The sequence below is a fragment of the Ascaphus truei genome, chromosome 13 (genome assembly GCF_040206685.1).
Source record: "Ascaphus truei isolate aAscTru1 chromosome 13, aAscTru1.hap1, whole genome shotgun sequence".
NCBI classification, from domain to species: Eukaryota; Metazoa; Chordata; class Amphibia; order Anura; family Ascaphidae; genus Ascaphus; species Ascaphus truei.
In genome coordinates, this window is record NC_134495.1 from 49,196,043 (window position 1) to 49,219,610 (window position 23,568).

At 47.5% G+C, this 23,568-nt stretch overlaps 1 protein-coding gene across 5 annotated transcripts in view; it reads right to left on the minus strand.

Annotated features, from left to right (window-relative positions):
• Positions 1–2,107: 2,107 nt before the first annotated feature.
• The window catches only part of LOC142465177 (Fc receptor-like protein 5), a 47,819-nt gene continuing 26,358 nt past the window's right edge, over positions 2,108–23,568 (minus strand). Inside the window, exons 1-9 of one of the 5 annotated variants that reach the window (XM_075569147.1) lie at positions 22,282–23,371; positions 14,198–14,479; positions 13,764–14,048; positions 10,954–11,235; positions 9,117–9,401; positions 4,737–5,024; positions 3,328–3,390; positions 2,938–3,028; positions 2,108–2,423 (exon numbers count right to left, since the gene is read on the minus strand). In XM_075569147.1, the coding sequence (XP_075425262.1) occupies positions 2,390–2,423; positions 2,938–3,028; positions 3,328–3,390; positions 4,737–5,024; positions 9,117–9,401; positions 10,954–11,235; positions 13,764–14,048; positions 14,198–14,479; positions 22,282–22,300 (1,629 nt within the window). In that variant the 5' untranslated portion in view covers positions 22,301–23,371 and the 3' untranslated portion in view covers positions 2,108–2,389. Of the gene's footprint in view, positions 2,424–2,937; positions 3,029–3,327; positions 3,391–4,736; positions 5,025–9,116; positions 9,402–10,953; positions 11,236–13,763; positions 14,049–14,197; positions 14,480–15,010; positions 15,323–22,281; positions 23,372–23,568 lie in introns of those variants that run through there. The other 4 variants (XM_075569144.1, XM_075569143.1, XM_075569146.1 and 1 more) reach the window with 4 other exon arrangements.

Genomic DNA, 23,568 nt, shown 5'->3' on the forward strand with positions numbered 1-23,568 from the left:
GTGGGGGAAGGGGGTATTGTCCCCAAGCCAGGTTGGGTAGGCCTCCCGGTGGGTAGTGGTTGAGGGTGGTTAGGCCTCACGCGTGGGGGCTAGTGGGGAGGGTGTATAGCCCTCCCGAGTGGTGGGTGAGGGTGGGTTAACCCCTTAATGACTATAGCAGTTAATGACCGCTAAGGTGATTAAGGGGTTAGGGTACATTACATTGGCTTTTGTTATTCTTGTTTATGTTTTGCAGCATCGGAGGATGGCATGGACGGTGATGCAGATTAGGGTGGCCTTCATCGTGGCAGCCGGACAAGGGTGAGTGCAATATTTATTTATTGTATTTATTGTGCTTTATGTATTTTAAATGGGAAAATGCACTATTATCCATACTGTCCCGGCTAAGCTTATTCTAATGGCGGTTTTCGGCCGAAGACAGCCGCGCGCCGCCCGCGCTATTTTTAAACTGCAGGGGCAGCCGCATTAGAGTCAGCTCGGCCGCCACTGTATGTGGATAATAGCAATTTTGCCCATTACTATACTGTATGTGTTACGGGGTGGGGGGGGGGTATTTATTTATAAGTATTTATGTGTTTTTTAAATTATTTATGGGGGCCACAGAATTAGTACTGCAGGCCCGCGGGGAATACCCGAGGGCCACCGCTGGCCTATAGTATCATTGCTGTGCATCCCATACATTTCATATATGTACTGTATGTTAGGGGGTATAGGGGTTGTTGGTGTAATGTAATATATATATATATTGATTTATTTATTGTGGGGCTGTTATGTGTGTATTTTTTTTTGTGGGTAGCGGGGGTGGGTGAAGTGGGTATTAGCCCCAACGGTGTGTGTTTAGGGCTTGCGGGTGCTTTGCGGGAGGGGTTAACCCCTTCATGACTGTAGCGGTATTAACCTCTAAGGTAATGAAGGGGTTCAGTCCACCCACAACCCCCCCGCAAGCCCTAAACACCCACCAAGGGCAAGGGCCAAATACCCCCTTCGCCCACCCCCGCAACCCACAATAAACCTGGCACGGCTGGTTAACCCTTTCATTGCCTCAGCTGTTTGCCGCTAAGGTAATGAAGTGGGCTGTAAATGCATTTTTCTTCCTCGGATGCATGCCGGGGGGGTCCGGTGCTGGTATTAATAGGTATCAGCTCCGGAGACCCCCGGCATCAATCCCAGGCAGGAAAAAGGCTATTTTTTTCTAAGTGTCGCCCTTGCCGATGCTTCTCCACCAGCAACTTGCCAACTTTAGTTGGCGGGACGGATTGGCGTAACAATCTCAATTCTAGAGTGCCGATCAGCAGCGAAAAGCTGATCAGGGCTACTAGAATTGAGCGCGTTTCAAAAAGTGCTGATAAGTGCCGAAAAGTGGCTTATCGGCACCCGGCTGCCGAAAGATTTTTTTCGGCAAGAAAAAATGCTGATTTTTTGGGGGTTTCGGCAGTTTATCGGCGCTTATTGAATCGGAGAGGCATTTTGGCGAAAAAATTGCGAAAAACGGCTTATCGGTGCTTACTGCATGAAGCCCTAAGTGTTCCAGATCCAATACTACAGCGGCAGAACGAAGGAAGCAGCACCGGCGGAGTAACAGCGGTTTGCGAGAGGCGCCACTGTCCAAAGACTGTTTTCAGCTCTATTTGCGCACAACTCCCACTCCTGGGAAATTGTGCCCAGAGACTATTTCCAAAGATTTCGTTTTGGGAACAAGATTTTTCATTTGCCCCGTCCCAGTAAGTGTGTTTTGAGTGTGAGTGTAATTGTAAATCAATGTGTGGGTGTGTTAATTCTGTAAATAAATCACAATTTATTTTACCTCTTCTCCTTGCTCAATCAAAGGATCCGGGTATTAATGTGTTAAAAGTGCTGGTCTCCCGTTACAAGACCTATCTTTTTACCAGCAGCAAACTTCTATAGGGAGGAGAGCAGTCTTATGTACAGTTTTGCATAGCTGTATAGAGTCTGGTACCTCTAGGATTGATCTTAGGGTTACAGTATATCACTGAGCAGTGTAGGGTTAGATATCTCTGGAATCTCTGGAGCAGAGCTGATACCTCCAGGTCTGGTTAGCAAAGACAAGGGTCTTCATAATAATAAAGCAGATGCTGCACACGTACAGTATGTATAGAGAAGCCCATTTCCTCTGGGCACTTTATTGAAGATAAAAGTTCAGTAACAGAGGTTGGCATTTTTCAGAAGGACACTTGGTCACAAGGTGAGAGGAGGAGACTGAAATATCCAGTCACTGGATCTTGTTAAGGGGAAAGGCATTGGGCCCTTCAGTCCTGAATGTCTCTGTGATTATTAAAGACCAGCCCCAGTCGGAATCTGTACTTAAGGATGACTCATGTGGCACTTCATGTGGTAGGGTTATGAGACGATTGTCCTTCATACATTTACATCATTGAGTTTCTGCCTCAGGAATGCTTATTTTTCTGCAGAAAAAAAGAATATAAGAGCAGATGACTCCCAGCTATCCCCAGGGTGCAAGAAAGGTTTGAAGTGTATAGTGCAATTATAATAATTATGTGTCAATATATCAGCTTTGTGGGTGAATTACAGTATGAGCATTGTGTTGAACAAGTGGAGAGGTTAAGGGGAGATTAGAGACAGTGGCGCCTGCTCTGCAGAAGTGGGAAATGTTAAAGGGTGATGGTCTACAAACAGGAGTGCGAAGATAGTTTGGTATTTAGGGCCAGAAAGTAATGCTCTGTGGGAGGGCCAGTTTCAGGGAGTAATGAGCTCTGCAGATAGGCCAAGGCAAGGGAGTAATCCTCTGCAGGATTCATTGAGTGGGGTCACTCTCACCCCCTCTGCAGGTTCATTGAGTAATGATCTGCAGAAGGGAGAGGGTCAGGTAGTGGTGCTCTGCATAAAGGGAAGGGTCAGTGAGTAATACTCTGCAGAAGGAGAAGGGAGCAAGGCACTGCATGGAGAGTGTGTAGGTACCTCATCAGCATGATGTGGATCCCAAAGATGAGCAGCACAGAGATCAAGACGAGGATTTTACCAATAAGGACACTTCCGTACAGCAGGATTCCTGCATGGGAGGTCAGGGAAGAGGTACACTCAGGTTACTGTCACAGAGCCCTATATAATAACCCTTTCTTTTTTATATAACCGTGTTACATTGACTAGCCTGCAGTCGGAAATGCGGTCACAATGTCACCATGCATGCAGTGGGGCACATTCAGTGTGCATTTGTCTAATTTGTCACCATGTCACCCTGCAGTGGAGAGTAATAGGCCATATCTGTCACTGTCTCTTCTCCATTTCAAACTCTGCAGTAGAGAAAATGTCTCAGTAGGTAATAGGTCAATACTTTCTGATTCTTTGTACCTTGATGAGATAAAAATTTGTCACTTTCTCCATCCAGGTTTTGACATTCTCGTCCACCTGTCTCTATAGATAAGAGAGAAATTCTGATTTATAAGCAGGTTACAATTAAAGTCCCTTTGTGCAGCTCACCTCACACTTCACAACAATCATTCTATTACGTCTAACACCAGTTCACTCTCTAAACTGGCATCATGTGATTAAAGGCCATGGTGCATCTCCAGAAAATACTTCTCACTCCCGGGACATTGATCATATATATAAATAATATCCATCTTTTAACAACGGTATAAAATTGATGCACTTTTGTTGCTGGCATTTGGTACTGTGTCAAACATTGCAAATGTCATCAATGTAGTGTCTAAGTTACCAAGAATAGGTACTGCACCGACACACTTTATTCGAGCAAATACCCGGTATGTACCTGGCAGATACCTGGAATGCGCCGCTCCTAACCTCTGACAAGCCCCGTTGCATTTGCCTTCCCAGCCTGGGTTCATGCCTGGCTGATGGGCGGCTGATCTGTTAAATGATAATGATTAGGATTTAATAGGCTGCAATGCTTCGCGTGTCTACCAGATGGCATAAATTCATGAATTGTAATGCAGTTTATATATATATACTGTGCAGTATTGCAGCCAGCGGGAATAAAATGCTTCAATCCCTGCTTGGAAAATAACTCAATGTACTCGGGCAGAAAACAGTCACAAACCTCAATACACCCGGGTATACCCGAATTCGTGGAACTAGCCAAGCTCGAATAAAGTGTGTCGCCAGTGTAAAAGACACACCCAGAATGTCCAGAACCCAGTGCTCAAGATGTGAAAACAAACATTGCTGCTTGCTACATAAGTCATTTACAAAGTATGCATTTATTCACTGTTTAAAAGTATTGTGGTCTCTTTAGTACCACTACTTCTTAATGACACTTCTCTGTAGTCCATAATATGTGACACAATGTATTGGTTGGGATATCCTGTGATAACAATTCAACTCCAGAAATGCCTTATTGCTTTAATATTCCGGAATTAAAGAGAGGGCACCCAGCCACTAAGCACCATAAACATACTGAGACAGAAGATGTGCTGGTTCACAGAGCAAATTATATGCATATAACCTCTTGTCAAGGATCAGGAGCACAGCTAGGCTTCTTGATGATGCATGCATAAGGGGTAGGGAGTCTATACAGGCAGGAGATGATATTCAACTTTTATGCAAGGAGTCTCAATCTCCCACCAATCATGAGCCTGTGTTGGCATCCAATGAGGAAGGGGTCTCTGTCCATGGTACTGCAGTGGCTAGGAATGCTTGGATGTGGGTGCTGTGCAAGGTGCGACAGAAAAATGCTCATCCAATATCATGGACAGTTTGGGAATTATTTCCTTATACATTTTTACATTTGAACATCTAACCTTTCGAGGACAGGAATTGCATGGAGCTCTCTGGGGATGTAATCTCCTGTTCAAATTCCATTCTGATGGTCTGACAGAAGTAACAGCCCTCAAAGGCCATGGTGTAATTAGAGATGGTGAAGACATTCTCCTTGTGGCCTGAACGATCTGTCAGGTCCTTTCCATTTTTGTAGAAACGGTATCTGTTAATGGATGATGGGAAAGAAGCCTCACAGATCAGCTGTACTTGTTCATCTTGGACTTGAGGGTTCTTTGGGTGAAATCTTAGGTTTGGGGTTGGGGGGGGTCCTGAAAAAGAAGAAATAATTAGAAGTGCTCTGCACTGCTTCCCACAGAGAGATCCCACCTCACAGTAAACTGTATGTAGATATGTTTTATGAATGTTTTATGTTATTAAGGGTCACAAAGACATCAGTAGAAGAATCTACATGAGACTACAGATGGGAGGTGAACTGTCCCTGCATGAAGTCACTGTTTAAAGGTCAGATTGATGCACCTGGAAATGGGGGTCATTTCTGATTAGGGTTATGGTTATGTTTTCATTTTTTTTTAAACCCGAAAATGTTCTAGTAAATCTAAAAAAAAGTGTTCAAAAGAAATACATTTTCTTTAGATTTACTAGTTAAGGTCCCTTCATTCCCAAACCATTTCCATGTCTGCACTTTACCTTTTCTCACCTACACTGTTCCCATCTCCCTAACATCCCCCTCATCCACTCATCCCATCACTCACCTACACTGCTCCCATTCTCCTACATCCACTCATCCCATCACTCACCTACACTGCTCCCATCTCCCTAACATCCCCCTCATCCACTCATCCCATCACTCTCACCTACATTTCCCCCATTGCCCTAACATCCCCCTCATCCGATCACTCTCACCAATACTGCTCTTATCGCCCTAACATCCCCCTCAACACATAATTTACATACACTGCTCCCATCTCCCCAACATCCCCTCATCCCATCACTTTCACCTACATTTCCCTACATTCCCCTCATCCCATCACTCTCACCAACACTGCTCTCATCCCCCTAACATCCCCCTCAACACATAATTTATATACACTGCTCCCATCCCCCTAACATCCCCCTAATCCCATCACTCACCTACACTGTTCCCATCACTCTCACTTACAGATGTAGCCGGATGGTTTCTTCTGCTAGCACAGGAAAAATCTAGGAAAATGTGTGGCTATCTCACAGAAATGTTGCAATAGATTTTTCTGCTATTTGAATGCAGACTAATGGCCACTGGATTAACACAGGGGGGCCATGTGGTCCATTCAAATAGCAGAGCCTCCTGCTGTGTTAATCTGATGGGCCATTAGTCTGCATTCAAATAGCAGAAACATCTCACAGAAATTAATAGAGATATCCCCAAATGTTCCTAGATTTTTCCGGGGCTAGAAGAAACCATCCGGTTACATCTGTACACTGCTCCCATCACCCTAACATCCCCCTCATCCCATCACTCTCATCTACACTGCTCCCATCACCCTAACATCACCCTCATCCCATCACTCTCATCTACACTGCTCCCATCACCCCAACAACCCCCTCATCCCATCACTCTCACCTACACTGCTCCCATCACCCTAACATCCCCCTCATCCTATCACTTACCTACACTGCTCCCATCTCCCTAACATCCCCCTCATCCCATCACTCTCACCTACACTTATCCCATCACCCTAACATCCCCCTCATCCCATCACTCTCACCTACACTGCTCCCATCACCCTAACATCCCCGTCATCCTATCACTTACCTACACTGCTCCCATCCCCCTAACATCCCCCTCATCCCATCACTCTCACCTACACTTATCCCATCACCCTAACATCCCCCTCATCCCATCAATCTCACCTAGACTGCTCCCATCTCCCTAACATTTCCCTCTGTAAGGAATCAGGGAACACGTCCTCCATGGCGTGTTTCCTCCTTACCTGCTGCAGCGCACCTCCCCGCTCTGTTTACAGAGCGCGAGCGCACCTGCAGCTCTTCACTCCGTGCCACGGAGCTTGGCTCCGCCCCCCGGTTGTCTCGCACAGCGCGTGCACGTGACGGCGTGCACCGCTCCCCAGCTGCATGTCAACAGTTCTAAGTGTCCACTTGTCTCCTGCAGCCTATCCCTGCCTCCGCAGGGGCCACGCCTCCGCTCCGTCCCCTGCCTCATTGGTTCCTGTTTCCTTTATAAGCCTTTCACTTTCACTTCCTCGTTGCTGAGCATAACCTGTATAGCCTCGTGTTCCCTCATTTAGTTCTGCCTTGCCCTGTGCCTTGCTGTGTTCTCTCTTGCTGCTTACTCGTGTACCGACCCGGCTTGACTATTGGACCCCCTCTGGATAACGAACTCGGCTTGCCCCTGACTACCCGCACCTCTCCAGCACTGACCACAGCGTTTTGGACATGCTATGATTCTCCCGGCTCCAACCCCAGACCACCGCACAACGGACACTAACCATTCTTCTGGCTTCGTCCCTGGAATCCGGCAAGTATCTGGATTTACCCTATACCACCACCCCAGACCTGGCTACGCTAAACATCCACCCTCCAGGCGTGCCTCTGCTGCTGTGGGTGCACAATCTTCTACTTTCCCACCTCAGTGCCGGTGAGCACAAGCGTTACACTCTCATCCCTTCACTGTCTCCTACACTGCTCCCATAATCCTAACAACCCCCTCATCCCATCACTGTCACCTACACTGCTCCCATAATCCTAATTACCCCCTCATCCCATCACTGTCAACTACACTGCTCACATCCCCCTAACATTCCCCTCATCCCTTAACCCATCATCCCATCCCTCTCACCTACCCTGCTCCCATCACTCACCTACACTGCTCCCATCTCCCTAACATTCACCTCATCCCATCACTCACCCACACTGCTCCCATCTCCCTAACATTCACCTCATCCATTAACCCCTCTTCCCATCACTCTCAGCCTTAGATATTCCCTCCATTTAAAAACACATTTCATTTATAAAATGTACAAAATACATAATAGGTTTTATGTATTTTTAACATCTTATAAATCAAATGTATTTTGAAATGGAGGGAATATCTAAGGGCAAGAGATGGGACGAGTGGTGAATGGATGATGGAGATGGGAGCAGTGTAGGTGAGAAAAGGTGAAGCACAGACATGGAAAGGGTTAGGAATGAAGTGATTAATCCTTTTGATACAGGAGGGATTTGTATCAAATCTCCCTGAAAGGCCCTGCTGCCTCTTTGGTAGTGAAAGGATTAATAAAAGGTAGGAGGACAAAATGGTTAAAAGGTAAGGGCTAGAGCAGTTAAGGAGAAGAGTTGGGAACTTGGAGGGAGGAGGTTAACATGGCAGGCAGGGGGTTAACAGAGTTAGACAGGGGGTTAACAGAGTTAGACAGGGATGGGGATATCAGTGGCAAGCAGGGAAGGGGTTAAGCCCCACAGGGAGGGTGAGCAAAGGGGTTTAGAGTTAGGCTGCGCTTGTAGTGACGGCGACAAAGTGACGGAGCGACAGTGCTACCAGAAATCTGGTAGTCACTGTTATTTGATTTTTTTCGGCGACGGTCTCCCCTTGCGGCCAATCAGGAGCTTCTCCGTGCCTCTGCCCTCCCCTTTTATGACGTCGCTGGAATTGCAGCCAGCGACGTTGCCTTGGGCTGCGGTCCCAGTGTGCACTGTAGCACGCACGTCTAGGAAGAGATGGAGCGATTGCGATGAGAGGGGGCGTGGTGGGGTTTTTGCGGGCGCGTGTTCATTACCTCACACGGCCCTCATTGGCTGAACTGAAGGCGGGGGCATGGCCACCCCTCTGTCACAAGTTCCAAATACCATTTTTTTGTATTTGTGAAAACTTGCAGTACAGCGCAGCTGCCAAATGCGCGCCAAGGTAGGTACTGGGCCCGGTCTGATTGGGGGGTGGTGCTTGTGCGCACAGCGCACGCCAAAGTGTGCGCTGTAGAATGCACTGGGACCACAGCCTGAAACTCAATTATAACTTTTGCAAATGGTGACGGCATCGGTCGCGTCGCCGGCACTATAAGCGCGGCTTAGTGGAGGGGTAGTTGCCGGACATGCTGCATTCCTGCTCCGAGACACAGAGCTGCCAGATGCTCCCCCTGCCTGCAATGAGGAGCACTGTCCACTAGGAGGAGGGAGAGGAGCATGTCAGCCTGCAGCTCTGATCTCACAGCAGGGCAAGTTCTGATCTCCTGATCTCTCCTACACTCTGTTGGGTCGCCCAAGGTTAGGGGTCCTAATGTGGACCTTCTGTGCCTTATGGGTAATCCGTCCCTGCCTTACAGTATATTAGTGTGACCCCAACTCTGCCTCGGACCAGCTATGTGGTCTTAAAGTATCATGATTTTTTATTGAAATGTCACACATACGTGTCACCAGCAGAGTCTTGGGTTCACTGGATTGAGACTGCACCTCACGTCCCGATTTATTAATTGTATACACACAGGAGTACTTCCCTGCATTGCTTTCTCTGATATCCTTTAACATTAGGACTCCATTAACGGCAGACTCAGTCACTTCCAACCCGTCCTTGTACAGAAATTTCCCTTCTACCCCAATGCTGCTCTGTAATAGGCAGTGCAATGTTACCGACTGCCCTGTATAATAGATGGAGAGCTCTGGGTCCGCAGAGATTGTCGGGGCACTGGGGCGCTCTGGAAAGAGAAAAGGCCAATGAGTGTGAGTTGGATGGATGCACAGAATCTGTTATACAGAAATCAATACATAGTTACATAGTTACATAGTAGATGAGGTTAAAAAAGACTTCCGTCCATCGATCAAGTTCAACCTATGCTAAATTTAGACAACAGATACTTTATCCTATATCTATACTTACTCATTGATCCAGAGGAAGGCAAACAAAAAACCCCAGTGACATATCATCCAATGATATCTCATAAGGGGAAAAATAAATTCTTTCCTGACTCCAAGAATTGGCAATCGGATTAATCCCTGGATCAACATCCTTCCCATGTATACTTAATTGGTATATCCCTATATGCCTTTCCCATCTAAAAAGATGTCCAACCTTTTTTTGAATAAATCTATTGTATCTGCCATCACAGTCTCCATGGGTAATGAATTCCACATTTTAACTGCCCTTACTGTAAAGAACCCTTTCCTTTGTTGCTGGTGAAATTTCCTTTCCTCCAACCTTAAGGGATGGCCCTGAGTCCTTTGTACTGCCCGTGAGATGAACAGTTCTTTTGAAAGCTCCTTGTATTGTCCCCGAATATATTTGTATATAGTTATCATATCCCCACTTAGACGCCTCTTTTCTAATGTAAATAAATCTAATTTAGCTAGCTTCTCCTCATAAGTTAGATTGTCCATCCCCTTTATTAATTTGGTGGCTCTTCTCTGCACTCTCTCTAGTTCCATAATGTCTTTTCTTAGGATTGGTGCCCAAAATTATACTCCATATTCAAGGTGTGGTCTTACTAATGCTTTGTAAAGGGGCATAATTATGTTTACTTCCCTTCAATCCATTGCCTGTTTGATGCAAGATAAGATCTTGTTTGCCTTTGCAGCTACTGCATGACTTTGGGCACTATTGCTAAGCCTGCTGTCTACAAGCACTCCTAAATCCTTCTCCATCAAGGATTCCCCCAATATATCTCTATTTAATTTGTAAGTCTCCTTTTTATTCTTGCATCCCAAATGCATAACCTTACATTTATCTGTATTAAACCTCCTCTGCCATTTAACTGCCCACGTTTCCAGTCTCTCCAAGTCCTTCTGAAGAGAAATTACATCCTGCTCTGATTCTATTACCTTACACAATTTAGTATCATCAGCAAAGATGGAGACTTTGCTCTCGATCCCAACCTCAAGGTCATTAATAAACAAGTTAAAAAGCAGGGGTCCCAGTACCGATCCCTGAGGTACTCCACTCACGACTTAAGCCCAAGCTGAAAAAGTTCCATTTATGACAACCCTCTGTTGTCTGTCCTTTAACCAGTTTTCAATCCAGGTGCATATATTATTACTGAGTCCAATTTTCTTTATTTTGTACACCAACCTCTTGTGTGAAACCGTATCAAAGCCTTTGCAAAATCTAAGTAGACCAACTGCATTACCCTGATCTAAATTCCTACTTACTTCCTCAAAGAAACAAGAGAACATACTTAGAAAATGTATTGGATAAAATGGCTTGATCATTGCAGGGATACAAATGTAAGCTCCTAATACAATATTCTCACTCACCATTTACAATGAGCTGAATCGTTTTACTTTCATAGGTTTTGTTCCCACCCTCAGACGCCTCCCTGACGTAGGTACAGAAATATCTCCCAGCATCCTTTGTGCTGAGAGAAGAGTGGATCAGAATATTTTTGGCACGGTCCTGGGACACAGAGATCACTGCCCCATCTTTGTAGAAACTGTACTGACTGATGGTAGATGGATTATCAGCCACACATCTCAGCGTCACTGCTTCTCCCACAATGAACACGGTCTGCTCCGGCTCAAAGCGAATCACAGGGGCTGCTGGGAGAGGGACACAAAACTCAGATACAGCCCCTGCAAACCCTGCCAGTTTCACAGAGTGTGAGCTGTATGCAAAACACTGGGTTACCTATCGAGCTGAGATCTCTATTCATATTGTAACCCCTGCTACAAAAGTATTCACACTGTGGCCAATGCAGATGGTCAGAGCATCTGTGCACACACAGTAAGGCCTCGGTCCCGCTGCGCTCGTTGGCGCGGGCGGCCATGTCGCGAGTTCCCCACCAGCAGGGGAATCCTCGCGAGCCGGTCTCTGTCCCCCATGGCGGCACAGCTGACTACACGCTGTGGCGCGTCAGCCGCTAGGAGACACAAGAGAATGGTGTTTCCTAGCGTTGACGCGTCACGTGGTGTGGCTGTGAGCCAATGGGGAGGGGAGGCTTCGGGAGGAGGAGAGGCTTCGGGGAGCGGGGAGGAGTGTGGAGTGAAAGCAGGTGAGTGCCTGTCTGTGTGTGTGTCTGAGTGCGTGCGTGCCTGTCTGTGTGTGTATGTGTGTGCCTGAGTGCCTGCCTCTGTCTGTGTGTGTGTGTGTGTGTGTGTGTGTGTGTGTATGAGTGTGTGAGTGCCTGCCTGCCTGTGTGTGTGTGTGTGTGTATATGTATGAGTGCCTGCGTGTGTGTGTTTAAACTTACCCTCAGCAGCTCCAGCCCGAGTCCGTGGAGGGAGGGGGGGGGAGAGTAGCGGGTCCCTCCGCTCAAGCCACGCCCGCCTCCCTGTCAAGCCTCCCACTAACGCCCACCTCCCGCTCCCGCTCCCTACAGACCGCATATCGCGGCCTGTGTATGTCAGCGCACCACCTGTCTGCAGTGCGGGTGCGCTGACTCTGGGAGCGGGGCCTTAGCCTAAGGCTTGGTCCCTGCTGGCTACTGCAGCGCGCTATGGCGGGCGCTGCTGGGGCAAGAGCTGCCCTCAATGGGGCTGGGCCCGCTGTAAGGGGGGGCCGCCGCGCTGCGCGTTCTTCCTGCAGACAGGAAAATTGGGATTAGTAGTAGTGACGGAGCGCTAAACCACGCCCCTCAGCGGTTCAGCCAATGAGGGCGAACCTGCTGGGTGACGTCATGGCCATGCCCTCGTCACTCCTCCATTACGCCCCCCCTGTCTTTCCTCCTGCAGCTCACTGCAGACCGGGGAACTTGGCTGCACGCGCCACCAGCCTGGCAGACGCGCGTGCAGCGCAGACAGCGGGGCCGTAGCCTAATGCAGCAGGACTACCACTCCCTGCTGGGATAGGATCACATGACAGGAGAGATGGGATTGGATGGAATGTTCAGAAAGAGTTCAACGGCCATTTCTGAGAGAGATACACAGAGACCCAGCTAAGGACAGTCTGAGGGACAGCTAAGGACAGTCTGAGGGACAGCTAAGGACAGTCTGAGGGACAGCTAAGGACAGTCTGAGACCAGACACAGATATAGGAAGTGCCAGGCTGACAGGCACACCGAGAGATAGCCCACGTGGAAGAGAGAGCTGCAGAAACATCTCCTACACACAAACAAAAGTGTGAAAAGGAGAAGAGGCCTTAGTAACGAGAGCGACCGGATAACTGACATCTGGGAAGCCTTTCCTGCAACTATTGAGTGTCCTTTTGTGTATTACACACACACACCTCAAAATGTGTCACCCTTAAAAGGCCTGCAATGCAAGAACACGCCATTTTGATAAGAGCTCCATCACAGTGCTGGCAATTAAATTAGCCTAAGGGACATTGGACCATGGGAATAGTATCAAGGATAATAGTGCACCGTCCTAATTGATTGATAATGTACATATATATACAGTATATATTATTCTGTATTAAGTATAGTGCGGTTTTTTTTGATATCTTTAAAAATAAGAGCCGTCGTGTTATGCTTGGCCAGGCGTCATAAAGTACTGGTTTATATAACCACAAGTCTTGTCTAGTTTTACTCAAGGGGTCCAATTATGGTTTAATAAGGGAGAAAAGGATCACCCCCCCCCCCCCAGCACATACAGGCTGTGGAAATAGAGGGGTTACACTGTTTTAAGCTAAAATATCAAATATCAAACTCATCGGACTTTATCCTAGCCCCTCCCTGCACACAGTGGTGCGAAGGTGTCCTTATCTTTTCCGTATCTCTCGCTATGATAAAGGAAAATGCAGGGTTATTTCTACACCAAACATCTCTTCCCTTCAACTCTGTGCGCAGGTGAAAGTAGAGAAGGGTTTTGTTGTGCTGACTTTTTAGAGGCAATTAATTTTTTTTGGGGGGGGGGGGGGGGGGACGGAAGGGTCAACATTACTGAGGAGGAATAAATACCCTTCACTTGCAATCATTGGAATATGCACTCATTCACGCTGCTTATATTAAAACCAGATCCCATTGTCCTCCTTTGTGACCTTGTGGAACCCACCATCCCCTTCTACTTATATGGCACTATTTTAACCAGAGAGCTGGTGAGCGTACTCCTTCTTATGTCAGTGTGACCCCAACTCTACCTCAGGTTGACTTTGTGACCTTTTGATTTTTTGATTGAAATGTCACACGTACGTGTCACCAGCAGAGTCTTGGATTCACTTTGTGGCGAGTGGACCACACGTCCGTTTACACGAATCGTATACACACAGGAGTACTTCCCTGCATTGCTTTCTCTGATATCCTTTAACATTAGGACTCCATTAACGACAGACTCAGTCACTTCCAACCCGTCCTTGTACAGAAATTTCCCTTCTACCCCAATGCTGCTCTGTAATAGGCAGTGCAATGTTACCGACTGCCCTGTATAATAGATGGAGAGCTCTGGGTCCGCAGAGATTGTCGGGGCACTGGGGCGCTCTGGAAAGAGAAAAGGCCAATGAGTGTGAGTTGGATGGATGCACAGAATCTGTTATACAGAAATCAATACTTAGAGAATGTATTGGGTAACATGGTTTGATCATTGCAGGGATACAAATGTAAGCTCCTAATACAATATTCTCACTCACCATTTACAATGAGCTGTATCGTTTTACTTTCATAGGTTTTGTTCCCACCCTCAGACGCCTCCCTGATGTAGGTACAGAAATATCTCCCAGCATCCTTTGTGCTGAGAGAAGAGTGGATCAGAATATTTTTGGCACGGTCCTGGGACACAGAGATCACTGCCCCATCTTTGTAGAAACTGTACTGACTGATGGTAGATGGATTGTCAGCCACACATCTCAGCGTCACTGCTTCTCCCACAATGAACACGGTCTGCTCCGGCTCAAAGAGAATCACAGGGGCTGCTGGGAGAGGGACACAAAACTCAGATACAGCCCCTGCAAACCCTGCCAGTTTCACAGAGTGTGAGCTGTATGCAAAATGCTGGGTTACCTATCGAGCTGAGAACTTTATTCCTATTAAAGCTAAATATCAAAAATCACAGAGCAGTGCAAAGCTGGGTTCTTACATATAGTTACACTAGCTGATATACCCGGCGTTGCAGTGCAAAGCTGGGTTCTTACATATAGTTACACTAGCTGATATACCCGGCGTTGCCCGTGATGTAATGTTCTGCCTCCCCCATCCTCCCTCTCAACTCCCTTCCCCCCCAAGCCTTTCAGGCTTCCCCCCCTTCTCTCCTGACTCCCTCTCTCCCCCCCCTCTCTCCTGACTCCCTCTCCCCCCCTCTCTCCTGACTCCCTCTCCCCCCCCTCTCTCCTGACTCCCTCTCCCCCCCTCTCTCCTGACTCCCTCTCCCCCTGTCTCCTGACTAACTCCCCCCCCTCCTGACTGAATACCACCCCCCGCCTGTCCGCTGTGCGCCGCCATCTTACCGGGGGCATCTGCAGGAGGAAGGGAGCCCTTCCGGAGGCTGCCTGCCCACTGCCTGTCCCCCCGCCGGGGAGGGAAGTGAGCATTGGCGGCTGGGGCAGGAGGGCCGCGCCGCGCTTCCCCTCCATCCGGGAGCCGGAGGGGGTAGGGAGAGGGAGAGAGAGAGTTGGGTGACATCATAGAGCCGGGTGACGTCATAGAGCCACCAATCTGATTGGCCAGAGGCTGAGGACCAATCAGATTCACCGCAGCTAGTACCAACCTTTCGATTTTATATATTAAGATAGTAGAGAAATGGAGTAATGAGGCGGTGCAGCTGCCTTGGAAAAAAGTGTGAACCGGACTGCTCTCTTCTCGTACAAAAATACTTTAATAGCACATAAAAACAGCAAGAATAACCTCTTACACGTTTCACGTGGCAAACCGTGCTTTATCTTTGATCTTTATCTTTGATCTTTATCTTTGATCTTTATCTTTGATAAAGCGCGGTTAGCCGTGTGAAACGCGTAAGAGGTTTCTCTTGCTGTTTTTATGCGCCATTAAAGTATTTTTTTATACGACAAGAGAGCAGTGCGGTTTACACTTTTTTCCAAGACAGCTGCACCGCCTCATTACTCCATTTCTCTGTTGATCTTGCCTGGTAGGCGCAAGCCGACAGTACCCGGAAACCCACGGTATATCGAGTGAGTAATTCTTTCACCTGCATATACTTACTGCATTATTTAAACAACCGGCTACAAAGCTTAGGCTGAGTCCAGGGTCAGCGCCGTGCTGAGTCGCGCTTACGCTCGGCAGTGAGCCCCTGCAGCCGCATTGAGAGCGGTTTTAGCAGGGGCTCGCGCACGCTTCTGCAGGCGTGCGGAAGCATAGCCGACAATTCAATTTTAGTTTTTCGCGCTCATGGGAGCGCAGGGCCTGTCACGTGAGCGGTTCGCCCAATGAGGGCGAACCAGCTCCGTGACGTCACTGGCCCGCCCCCCGACACACCCCTGGACGGCGCTTGAACTAAGGCCAGGGAAAGCACCGCTTTCCCTCAGCGCGCCTCCGCACGGCTGCAGTCTCTATGGACTCAGCCTTACATTGCATACTCATATAAGACCTTATTTACAAGGCAATTGAGCACGCCTATAGGTTGGTGTTTTCAAAACTTGTTTGGATTACAAGACACAGGGAACATCACTGACTACGTGGGACATTGCTACCGGGTTCATTATACTGTCTGAGAGTTTATATGTTTCTTATATTGAATATACATCTATATGGATTTTTTTCTGCTTAGCATTGCTGGGGTTTTTTCTCTCCCACCACCTCCCATAGTTACATAGTAGAGGTTGAAAAAAGACATATGCCCATCAAGTTCAACCTATGCTAAATTTAGACAACAGATACTTTATCCTATATCTTTACTTCCTTATTGATCCAGAGGAAGACAAACAAAAAACCTCAGTGACATATCATCCAATGATATCTCGTAAGGGGAAAAATAAATTCCTTCCTGAATCCAAGAATTGGCAATCGGATTATTCCCTGGCTCAACATCCTTCCCATGTTTGCGTATTTGGAATATCCCTGTATTCCTTCCCTTTCTAAAAAGACGTCCAACCTTTTTTTTTGAACAAATCTATTGTATCTGCCATTACAGTCTCCATGGGTAATGAATTCCACATTTTAAATGCCCTTACTCTAAAGAACCCTTTCCTGTTCTAATCTTGCCCTTACCTCAATATGACAAAGAAAAATGTAGGATTATTTCTACACCTTTCCTATTCTGGAACCAGGATCACATATAGGATATGAATGAGGCCAGATGGCTTAACTCGTCCTCTTTTGAAAGCACACAAAGTCCTTCTATTTTCTTCAAATTTATTGGGGGAGTTACAGAAATAAAAGGTACTTGCAAATGATGTTATTGGCAGAATTCTCTTGTCAGGAGAATGACCTATAGCCGTGAAGGTGTTCTTCAGTGAGAGAGTGCTTCTCTGATATGAAGGTGCCTTGTTATGGGGAAGGGGGGAGGTAAAAAAGGATTGCCTTGCAAAAGGAGTGAATGGAGGAAGAGTGTACTCACTTAGGCAGCTTGGTAGGAAAGGAAGCACACTTCCTTGTGACAGACAGGAACAGGCTGAGGACCATTCCAATAAACAGAAACGGGCAGGAGAACAACAGGCTAAACCAATCTCATGGCAATGAGGATTGGGAGGTTTCCATGGCAACCAACTAGTGGCTGTGTAAGGAGGAGATATGTAACAATAATGTTGCAGTTTACACAGGCACTGGTTGTTTCAGAGCAGGGAGAGCATGCGACTGAATAAGGGAGAACTGGCAGCCAGAGCTGCAAGGGGGAACAGAAAATAAACAATCCTGTTCCAGGACAATACCTCTATTCCTTCCAGCTCTTTGTACAGATGAGTGTAGATAAGGTTTATGGTTGCGCTGGAGTTTTAGAAACAATTGATTTTTATTTTTTGTTTTAACATTAAATAAATACCCCTCACTTGTGGTCATTGGAATGGGCAATAATTCAGGCTGCTTAGATTGAAAACAACTACCAGTCCTCCCCTGAGACCTTGTGGAACCCACCATTCCCTTCAGCGTATCTGGCACATATCTTAGGCCTCGGTCCCGCTGCGCTCGTTGGCGCGGGCGGCTATATCGCGAGTTCCCCACCAGCAGGGGAATCCTCGCGAGCCGGTCCCCCCTGGCGGCACAGCTGACTACACACTGTGGCGCGTCAGCCGCTAGGAGACACAAGAGAATGGTGTTTCCTAGCGTTGACGCGTCACGTGGTGTGGCTGTGAGCCAATGGGGAGGGGAGGCTTCGGGAGGAGGAGAGGCTTCGGGGAGCGGGGAGGAGTGTGGAGTGAAAGCAGGTGAGTGCCTGTCTGTGTGTGTGTCTGAGTGCGTGAGTGCCTGTCTGTGTCTGTGTGTGTATGTGTGTGTGAGTGCGTGAGTGCCTGCCTGTGTGTGCACGCGTGTGTGTGTATGAGTGCGTGAGTGCCTGCGTGTGTGTGTGTATGTGTGTATGTGTGTATGTATGAGTGCCTGCGTGTGTGTGTGTAGCAGCTCCAGCCCGAGTCCGTGGAGGGAGGGAGGGGGGGGGAGAGTAGCAGCTCCCTCCTGCAGCCCGTGGAGGGAGGGGGGGGGAGAGTAGCGGGTCCCTCCTGCAGCCCGTGGAGGGAGGGGGGGGGTGAGTAGCAGCTCCCTCCTGCAGTCTGTGGAGGGAGGGGGGGGAGAGTAGCGGGTCCCTCCGCTCAAGCCACGCCCCCCCTCCCTGTCAAACCTCCCACTCCCGCCCACCTCCCGCTCCGGCTCCCGCTCCCTACAGACCGCATATCGCGGTCTGTGTATCTCAGCGCACCGCCTGTCAGCAGTGCGGGTGCGCTGACTCTGGGAGCGGGGCCTTAGCCTTACCTAGTATTGGCTTTCCCAGCTCTCATATACATTGTGGGAATGAGAAAGGCAAAGGCAATCAGTTATCCTAACTCAAATGCTGCTCCGAGGGGCCTATTCAGGTAGCTCCGATAGGAATATGCCAAATTATGGCAGCGATCCTACCTCCCGGTATGACATGTATGCAGATGACCCAATCGTATATGCACACAGCCATAGCCTCTCTGACCTTGAACACGTAGTTCAATCTGACTTTTTGAGACTTTAAAAACATTTATTTTGTGAGATCCAATTTTCAACACTGACAAGACTGTAACAATGGTATTTGGGACCAAGGTTAACATTTTGAAGCTTCCAATGCCTGAGCTCCAGATCAGAACCAACGCTAATACCACCCTATCTTCTGTTACTAGTTTAAATACTTGGGCATATGGATTGACTGCCATTTAACATTCGGGATGCACATTGATACCCTGACATCCAAATCCTATGCCAAACTAGGTGTATTTTACAGGACCAAATCCTATCTAAGTCTGCTGGTCAGAAAATGTATCGCACAGCAGATGCTAATGCCAATTATCGACTATGGGGACATAGTATACAGCTTGGCACCACAAACCCATCTTAGCAAACTTGATACCCTCTACAATTTAATATGCCATTTTGTTCTCCAATGCAACTATAACACACATCACTGCAAAATGCTAAAAGAACTACATTGGTCATCACAGAGTTTAGGCGCAAAGTTCATCTCTCCTGTCTTGCCTTCAAATACTTTCTGGGCAAGTTACCCATGTATCTGAACAAGCTCCTCACCCCTACCAGATGCAGCACTTATCATCCGAGATCTGACTCCAAAAGACTGTTCATGGTCCCAAGTTTCAGCAAAGTATCTGGCCGCGCCTCCTTCTCTTACCGTACACCCCAAAACTGGAATAAGCCACCACCAGTCTAAGTTCTTTCAAATCTAAGGCTGTCTCACATTTTAATCTGGTCTGTAACTGTTACATACGCCTATAATATATATTATCTTTAACTGTGCATGCAATGTCTTGTGTATACTGTATACCCTGCTCATTATATACTGTAACTGTATTTGTATACCCTGTTCATTTATGTGACTATTTGTAACCATGTATTATTTGTCATCTTAACTCTACTGTATGTCCAGGACATACTTGAAAACGAGAGGTAACTCAATGTATTACTTCCTTGTAAAACATTTTATAAATAAATAAATTTGTGTTATCACAGTATTCAGAAATATTTATAACAAGCGCCACACTGTGTGGTAGAAAAATGTCATACCGATCAAGTTTGCAGTTTTTTTATCAAAGATTTTGCCCTTGCGATATCCCACCAATATTGCCCCGTTTTTATTGACATTTTATTGACATTTTATTGAAGCAGGGGGTATCCGGAGCATTAATTTCAGCCTCTGGGACCCCCTGCTTCCCAAGTTACAGGGCCCGGTATGGGGTGCCGGTATCTCCTGCAAGTTTAAATGCCCTGGTCATGGACATACCATTATGGGGCCTGTAACTAGGGATGCAGGGGGTCCTGGGCCTGAAATTAATGTGGTTCAGGTCCAAAGACCCAATGCTTCAATAATATGTTATTACAATTTAAATAAAAACAGGGCAACATTACCTTAGTAGCTAATCGCAAAGGTAATGAAGGGGTTAACCCCCACTGCGAGGCCTGACCATCCTCCCTGGGGCAACTACCCCCTTTACCAGCAACAAACCGGGCACTGCTATTTAACCCCTTCATTACCTTAGCAGTTAGGCACTAAGGTAATGAAGCTGGGCTGTAAATGTATTTGTATTACATAGGTTTGAAGAAGGGGGTCTCCCTAGCAGAAATTAATTAATTAATTAAGCGCTATGTACATTAATGGCGCTATATATAAATAAAGACATACAATACAATGCGGGTCAGCACAGGAGACCCCGGCATCAATCTGATGTAATAATAAATGTTTCTCCTTCATATGCACATCACGATTCAAATCTGAGATTGGAATCTGCGAGTTGCAGCTGCGGTTCGGAGTTACCTGAATAGCAGTTTTTTTAAAAGCGAGATTGGGCATTTTTGGATCTAGCGCTCGGTTTGTCTGCGCGAGAGTGCTAGCGATTGGGAAGAAGACGTTTTCAAGCGAGTTTGTCGTGTTATCTGAGCTCTCTGAAAAGCTGCACATGCAAACTCATTTGACAAGTGCTCTTAAATGTCGATAAGTCACTTATCTGAGTTTACTGAATAGGCCCCTAAATCTGGACACATAATAATTCTAAGACCAAAGCCTGTGATTGGTGGGGAGACGGTAGGCCCCTCCCCCCATCACTATAATTATCCTCCTATTCCTCACCTCCCCTGGTTTCCATTCAGTGTTGTCTACCTACCCTTCTACATTTCAACAAATCTCTTACGGCCTCTTTCAGGTCTAACCAGGGTTGCCATCAGAAATGATGGGGCCCAGGACAAATGAAAGGAGCAGGGCCCCCCACCCCCAACCCATAGCGCACCTACCACCCAAAAAATAAATTTGTGCAACTTTTACTTAACTGTTTTCTTATTGTAATACGGAAAAAAACATTACAATGCAATCTGTTTATTTTAATAATTTCAACAAAAGACAAAGATACCCAATGCTACATCCAATGTGACAAAAGGCCTGGGGGGCCTGCACCACATTAAAGGAGAACGCATATAAAGTCCTTATGCGGTGGTATTACACTCCAACCCGCTTAGCTAAATTTGTGGGAGGCTACTCCCCGCTCTGTCCTAAACAATGCGGGGAAGAAGCAGATCTGCGACACATGCTGTGATCTTGCGCAAAGGTGGCCCCTATTTGGGAACAGATTAGAGATTGGATTCAGCGGATTCTCAGTTTGGAGATCCCCCTGGACCCGTGGCTGTTCCTTCTGGGCAGGCGGATCCAGGGTCTGTCAAATGCAGTGCATAAATTGATCGCGCATTTTGCAACAGCCACGAGATGCGAGATTGCAGCATTATGGAAGCAACAAGAAATCCCTATTATCCCTAATATGAGAAACAGGATTTGGCACGTCTGCCGGATGGAACAATTAACAAGTTTGGTTAATGACTCCGGCACAAATTACCTAAAAGTCTGGGAACCATGGTTGGCCCAGTTAGACATCCCAGGAGTGGATGCCGCCACGATTTTGCACTAATATATATAGGTGTGTTCTCCTTTGAGGGCAGAGCAGGCGACGCGACGTAGAGACCTACTGATAGCAGACAGCCCCACAGGTTTAGATTTGGAAAGAGGACACATAGGAAGAGCCCGCCCCAGAAAGCCACCCCAGTCGGCACCTGGCACGGTGCCCTACGGTCAGCAACGAGGACAGAAGCATGAAGCATCCGCCTCTCACCCTCCCCCCTCTCCTTCCCCCTCTTCCTCCCCCCACCCCAGTCCCCTTGTCAGGTTCGTCTCGTCCTTTCTGTAATGTCGTCTGTAGATGTGTGTTAGAGGTGACTATACATGTGTTTGTTTACCATTGGAATCGATACATCGGGTTGTGTCACATTGGTTGTATTTGTAATTTCCAATAAAAAATTTAAGTTGGAAAAAAAAAGGCCTGGGGGGATTCAGTATGAATTCTCAATGTGGAACCTGCGCTTCAATGCCGAGTCCGTTAGGTATGACCTTATATTCATCCATAATAAATCCACAACACCATAGGGGGTAATAAGTAAATGATGACACTGATCCTGTGGTATGGTTTCCTTAATGGGGACCTATATTCCCTGAAGGGGCTGGGTAAAGGGAATAATCCCTGCACAGAACCTCATTGGGATGGGCCCTGGAACACTCATATGTCACAAGTGTATATCAGATTGAATAAAGTCTGTTACTCACAGTATTGGAGTCTCCCCATCCAGCTGGTGTGTGAAGCGTGCTGCAGCTTGTAGAAGATCCAAGTAAATATCCATATAGAGAAAGGCGCACAGCAAAAAAAGAGAGTGGGTCAAAGCTACTGTAACCCTGCTTCCCCCCTTCCCCCAGACTCTACGGTGGTGTCTAGGGTGCATGAGGGCAGATTACATGCGGTGTGGTGCATACCTGTGAGGAACAGGAGGGCCTGAGCTTCCCGCGATGTTATGGGGGAGCCAGGACCGTGCTTCTGGGGTGGTAGCCTCCATGATATCTTAGTGGTGCAGCGCCTCCATCTTCTATACTCCCAGGAATATGGGACAGGACCTGTATAGAAGAACCCCTTCGGTCCCAGGGTAATAGCCTCCAACTCACACAGAGTCTTTTGTACAAAGGATAGTCTCTTTATTGGCAGATCAGCAACTCCCAAAGGTAAGGACGTCCAGCAGCAGCAACAACAACAACCGTAAAGCTTTGCTATATACTCCGCTCTCCTCCCACACAGATATCCCCTCCTCTCCTTCCCTCCCAGTCTCTCCTCGACAGGATGGTCTGGGCTGCGGCTTCAATACCCCGCGGCCCACCTCCGAGCTTATCCTCGCGGTGGGGCTTGACTTCTCCCCATCACCCCAGGCAGTGGGGTGAGGGGCATTGGTCCACCAGGTCTACAACTCTATCAGCTCTACTAAGAGGCTTATCTCTCTACTCCTCTCTCTGCTCCTGCACGGCTGCGCAGGTGAGACCGCAGTCTCCTCCAACTCCTTGGACCGATCCGCAGGACTCACTACTCAGACATGTCCCACTGCAGACTCTCGGCATACTAACTCTAACAACAGGAGTTGGCTGCTAAATATAGAGCTAGCCCCACCTATCGTGATGTCAGCAGAACCTCCCCTCTTGCTCACGCCTGCAGCAGAGTCCAGGCCTGCATCTACCACTCAAGGCAGGGCTATGAAGGGGGAAAACCCATGATGACTACTGTTGCCTGATCTTAACAGGACTTACCACAGTAGAAGGGAGATAGGTATAGCCTGTGCTGTTAACAGGGGGCTACACTACTAAAAAATAACCTTTATTGGTCCATAAAAGAGAGAGGGAGGTACAAAAACCCTCCTACATGTTTCGTGCACCAAGCACTTTATCAAGCGCGCGCGCTGCTGTGATACTTTGGGGGAACTGAGGGCAATAACATCATGCCTATTCAGTTCCCTCGGCTGCCAGCTTGATGCGGGCGCATCACGTTGGTCGCGTCGTGGGGGCGCTGCCTGTTCG